Raw genomic sequence first — 6,000 nt, 5'->3', positions numbered from 1 at the left:
ATCTGAATGGGTAAAAATCTTTAAAACGGACAGAGTTAGGGTTTTTTTCGAACTTCTCTCCCCCATTGTATGCTGTGCAAATGTTCATCACCTTCTTCCATGGTCACTAATTCCTCTTCCTCTAAGCTTCCATGGATTTGGTGTATCGAAGCCCTTGCAAGCTTCAAGCAAGTAGACATCGCTCTCCTCGGTGGTACGCAATCAAGCAGAGAAAATGAGGGGAAGATAATTCAGTCTTTGTGTTTCTCCTTTTTGCTTGTCTGCAAATTAGATTCATGTCTTGTTTCTTGCAGATTTGATAAGTAGGGTATCGGATTTCTCGGATGAATCGTGCAAGGATGCGCGGGAGAGGGTCGCTTTGAGGTGCTTGGAGCAATGGCTAGATTCAAGCGATGTTTCAGACAAAAGAAATGTGCCTTTGGTTTCAGGGTCCGGTGCTCTGACCATCTTCGGTGACACAGCAAGGCAAATGACATGCGAAAACGTCCTCCATCTTGTTCTAAATGAGGTAAACTTGAAATTTGAGTTCAGCTTAAATTCTGAAGTTATTGATTTTCAGTTTCCTCTCTTATGGATTTGCATTGTTTTAGAAGGATGTGCTTAATTTGTTTAATTCGAGATAACAATGTTCAACACCTCGATAATGGACGACGGGAGAAACAGTATAGTTGTAACAATTACCAAACATTCAATACCTGAAATCCAATTCAATCCTATAAATAGCTATATTGGGTTTATTTGCCCCTATTGTTCTTTATCAACTTCTGGAATGAACAACAGCATTCTTTTCGTAAACAAATAATTCACACTTTTTGATAGAATGCTTTCTCGATATGTGCAAATTGGTCCGAAATTTTAGTCCATTCATGTGCTTGCTGTGAGGTGCATAGAACTCTGTCTATGGGTCACTGCGTTTCCAGGTTTATTGGAATTTTCAGAAAGACTTCCCGTGCATGGTTATATGGTATTGTCGTCTTTTCCTATGTTGTGTAAATTAGGTATATGCAGAATGGATTGCTTGGTGGTGACATGAATTGTCTGAGCTCTTAAAATTGAAGGTGTATGTATAACTTTATTTGTTTGGGAGTTCTTTTCATAGTGTATACTGATATAATTAGACTCCTTTATAGACTAAAGTTAGAGATATGGTTCTGTATCTGATATTTTAAAATTTGGATGTGGCTATTTGTTGGTGAAACAATGGTTCAAATTAGGTAACAGTTTAAGATTGTAATAGAAAGGCTGCACAGTAGAAAGAAGAAAGAAGAGAAAGAATGATTTGCCAGAGAGAAAAACCCTTCACTTTCCAGCCCAGCTGACTTATATTTATACATTACTAAGATTAATTACAAAGATTATTGTGCCCCTATTTAAGTATGAGGTACACAACTTAAAGTAGGAAAATATAGACTAATTACACATCATTAAATAAAGGAGAAAAGAGTAAAAAATCCTCAATAGGCTGACTATTAACACTCCCCCTCAAGCTGGAGATTATGTATGTGTTTGGTATAGCTTCCATTTATTCACTAAATGTTTGTACTTGATTTGTTTGCAAAATCGATAAAAGCAATAATGAAACTGTTTATTGACAATTAGGCCCCACTAGGCGCCATTAGGCACCACATCAACAAAATAGTGACTAAATGCCTACCTGTTAGGGGAAGCGCTAAGATGAAGCTTCCCCCAACAATATGCACGCACATAAATCAAGGCCTGCTTTTGCAAGTCTCTATGCGTACGGATCAGCATGATGGGTGTAATGCTGAAGTGTGCAGTGCCACGGTTCCAAACACTGCCTATATATCACATGGTTGATGGTCCCAGCTTGTTGCATATGTAATCCACTCTTCTTCCACTCAAGCCCTTAGTAAACAGGTCTGCCATTGATCTTCCGAGCTGACATGTGCAGTGCCAATTACTTCGTTAAGAATCTTTACTCCTACAAAATGATAATCAACTTTGTATGTGCTTGGTCCTCTCATGGAATATCAGATTAGATGAAATATAGACAACCTTGGTTGTCACAATCACAATATAGCTTCATGAGGTTGTCCACTGAAAAACCAATCTCTTGTATGTAACAAGTAATATGACCTTATACTCAGCTTCAACACTTTTTCTTGCCACAACAGTTTGTTTCTTACTCTCCTAGGTTACTAAATTTCCAACCAAAAAGGTACAATATCTTGTAGTGGACCTCTATCAGATTCAAAAGTAGAACAAGTACAATATGCATCAATATAGCCTTCTATCTTAAGATTTCCATCAGGTCTATACAATAGTCCACTACTTGGGTCTCCCTTCAAGTACCATGCAATTCTAATAACTACATTCCAATGAGGAACTTGAAGACTTTGCATAAATCGACTTCACCACACTCACTGCAAAGGAAATATTTGGTTGGGTAATAGTCAGATAATTTAGCTTACCCACTAACCTTTTGTATTTTCTAGGATCATCAAATTGCTACTCTGTGTCACTGCTAAGCTTAACACAAGGATTAAAGTATTGAATCTATTGATATAGTCCAATATGCTAGACAAGGCATGTCGAACTTTAACATCACGTAGTTATTTTTTTTAGTTTTTTTTTTTTTTTTTTCTAAAATAGGTTCAGGGGGTTGGTATAAGGCCTGACTATCCCCAAAAAGAGGCCTTACCACGAAACTCCATATATTTTGTGTATTGGTGGGTTACTAATACGATATGTAGCGGTCAATGTGGGCTGATACGTTGTGTTGATCCGTGGCTTAACATTAGGTTCTATAGGTGATTCATCCAGTTAAGCACCCAACAATCCTATCTCCTTTAATTGATGACGAGAATTTTCTTTGACATAGATTGATGCCATGCCTTGACCTTGCAACTTCTATACCCAAAAAGTACTTCAACTTGCTAGGATCTTTTGTTTGGAAGCGGTCTTGTAGGAATATTACAATGCCCTAAGTATCACTACTGGTGATAACAATGCCATTTACATATACCCAATGTTTTAAAACGTGGAGGTGTTCCACTACCTAGAGGCGTGGCACCACCCTGGAGAGGCAAGTGCTTCTTGGGAATATAGAAGACAAAAAGGAGACAAACTGGTAATGGGAATATAACAACTTGTTCTTTATTTTTTTAAACAAGTATAACTTCTTATGATTGTTTTTCTTTATTTTTTTTGGTATGTTTAATTGACATTAGCAATGCAAAACCTTCAGCGAAAGATTAAGGCCATTCAACAAAGATATGCTGGCAATCAAGTAGTAGAGGACATTTTCTTCCCTTCATCCCTTCAATTCTTGTTTAATGGGAATGTAGAATGATTCCATAGCTTCTTGTGAGAAATCTTGTTGAGAAACTTGGCTACGAAATAGGACAGTGGAAGGAAGATTTTGGGAAGCATCAAGATGGAAGAAATCTCTAAAGGTTGAAGCTAAGGATTTCCTCCTTTAGGAGATGAAGATCAAAGGGATACCGGGCATGAAGATCAAGGAGGCTAAGAAGGCTACTTTTTTGCTGGTTGGACTCGAAGTGATCGATTGGCTGAAGGATTTCCTGGTAGCAACAAGCTCCAAAGGTAAGCAACCAAACCATAAGGGTTGTGGTTCAGAAGGGAGAAGGTATGAGGTGGAATGCAGGAAGAATGCCAAAGGTTCTTTTATTGCACTCTTGGAATACTTTGGGGAAGGAAGGAAGCAAATGGTATGTTTCCCTGAAGGAAGAAAGGGTCAAGGTTGGAAGGAAGTTGCAGGGTTGCTTGATAATTTCTTAGTTGGGTTGGAAAACTCCGATACACCAGAAAAGGAAAAAGAAGCAAATAAGAGTCCCAACAAGGTAGAAAGCAAGAAACAAAGTCTCACAGTTGTTGAGAAGGGAAGGGTAAGTTGCTAACTGGTGACAATTGAAGGAAAAGAGGAATGGGAGAGAAAGCTTGTGGTTGAGACTTCAACTCAACCGAAAGATTGGAGGAAAATCGCAAAGGTGATATTGCGAGAATTAAAATTAAAAAGTTCAATTATTATTGCCCCTTTTGATAATTGCAAGGCCCTACTCGATTTGGGAGAATCCAAAGTTGAAATCATGGCTTTAAATTTTCAGTTGAAGCAAGTGCTTTTACAATCTCAAGATGGGCTCCTCTCAAATTCAAAGAGCTTTAGTGTGGAGGATAATGTGATAGTCCGTGTGTTACAACTGCCATTTCATCTCTGGAGAAATGATGTTTTACAGTCATTAGCTATGATTTGTAATGCCAGATTGGATGAGGTCTTTGATTTTGATCTACACTCTATAGTTCTTAAGCTAAGCGGAGTGAAACCTGAAGAAATCCCAAGAAGAGTAGAAGTGGTAATAGATGACATTTCTTACTCTGTCTGGATGGCGACTTCCATTGAAGTGCAGCTTTGGAAGGAGGGTCGCAGGCTGGAAGATGAAGAAACAAAGACATGCTTACTTGGGGTGAAAGGAAGAGATGATAACACTAAAATGACAAAGTAGGTTCTGGGAAATACAAAAGCTAAGAGGCAGAATGCCGGCTTAAGCATAATGGGGAAAGTTGCTGGATAGACTGGGATTTCCTATGCTACAGCGGTGACAGGTGGAGTTAAGGCTAGTACACCTATACGAAAAGTTCAAAATTTAAAAACAAAGAGTTTTGGGTTGGCAGAAAAACAGGTTGTGGACCGGTCTTATAATGTGGGCCAGGCTGCAGGGGTGGATTGTGAAATGGACCAGGCAGAAGCATGCAACCTCTCTACTAGTCACGTGGGTGATAAAGGAGGGGGTAATCGGGAAGGCCCACTTGAGCCTATTGGGCCAAAAGAACAAAACGCTTTGGGCCCATCTTTAAAAGGGTCGTGTGCCACTTTAAAAGGGCACGTGACTATGAAAAGTGGGGCATTGATGGACACCAAATTAGGTCCATCATCGTCCTCCTCAAGACTTAAGCGCAGCAATAGGGAAGAAAGGATGTTTTCTTTTGATGAATAAGAAACGATGTTTTCGAACTGGTAATGCGTTGCAAGTAAAGGAAGATAGGCTGCCTTGCTGGAATGCCGCAGCCCCAAGTTCAAGAAGCCTCCATTGGATGCTCCATTGATGAAATCTCCAGGGAAAAAGAGCGTAAGATGCTTAGATTCTGATATGTTTGAGGTAGGCAGATCGATAGAGGAAGAGAGGTACTCAGACAGTGAAACAGATGACACTAGCAGTCTTGGGAGTGTAGAGCCACCACAATTAAGGGACGTCTTCGATGAAGACAACTCTTTTACTGAGATTCTTTTCATCGAAGGAGAAGATTTGGATTCTGTACAAGAATAGTTGGAGTTTTCTCAACCTCGTTCGCCCTAGAAGGTGACAGTCAAGTTTGTTAAATTTACAGAAGAGAGTTAGGGCACACCTAACCCAAAAACTTCTCCCAGTTCTACAGAGCAGCTTAGTCCTGATAGCAGCCCAGAGAAATAGGGTTCGTTCTTGCTATGGCACACTAAGTCACTAGTTTTGGAACAACAATCTAAGGTGGATTTGGATGCCACGGTTAACAGGGTATTGATGGAACATGATACTCCTCTACAGGCATCACAGGGAGAAGGATCAGCCCTAGATTCAATGCTTTCTTCTGGGTTTCCAGCTCCACCCTCTTCTTTTCCAACCTGTCCAAGTACACTTGTCAATTCGGTTTTGGTTACTAATATGGGTTCTCTGCCTATAACAGGTATCCTGGTTCCTCAACAGGAAGGAGCAACTATGGAGGGGAGGTGGTGAGAAGGGACATTGTTTGTGTAGGTAAGGGGGGAGAGCTTGACCTGAAAAAGAAACAAGAGGATGAAGTAGAGAGGATATGGGATCAAATTTGTGCCCATCTTGAATTGTTCAAGCAAATAGAGGAGTTACAGGAAGGAAATCCAAGTAAAGAGGAGATCTAAAAGGGGGAACCTGAGAGGGGAGGCGTTGAGGGGGGAGGTCTGTTATTAAAAATGTTAAAGGAAGAGGAATTAGAAAGGATCTAAGAACA

At 39.9% G+C, this 6,000-nt stretch overlaps 1 protein-coding gene across 4 annotated transcripts in view; it reads left to right on the top strand.

Moving 5' to 3' along the window:
• The window catches only part of LOC104603935 (uncharacterized), a 24,722-nt gene continuing 18,722 nt past the window's right edge, over window positions 1–6,000 (top strand). For 3 of the 4 annotated variants that reach the window (XR_016083867.1, XM_088900593.1, XM_010268112.3), the window contains exons 1-2: window positions 1–193; window positions 294–508. Coding sequence is in view for 3 of the 4 variants with exons in the window: in XM_088900593.1 (XP_088756719.1) it covers window positions 70–193; window positions 294–508 (339 nt within the window). In the remaining variant the exon portion in view is untranslated. The remainder of the gene's footprint in view (window positions 194–293; window positions 509–6,000) is intronic. The other variant, XM_010268109.3, reaches the window with a different exon arrangement.

Source organism: Nelumbo nucifera, chromosome 3 (assembly GCF_055504915.1).
Source record: "Nelumbo nucifera cultivar China Antique chromosome 3, China Antique-T2T, whole genome shotgun sequence".
NCBI lineage: Eukaryota > Viridiplantae > Streptophyta > Magnoliopsida > Proteales > Nelumbonaceae > Nelumbo > Nelumbo nucifera.
This window is presented reverse-complemented; position numbering and strand designations above follow the sequence as displayed.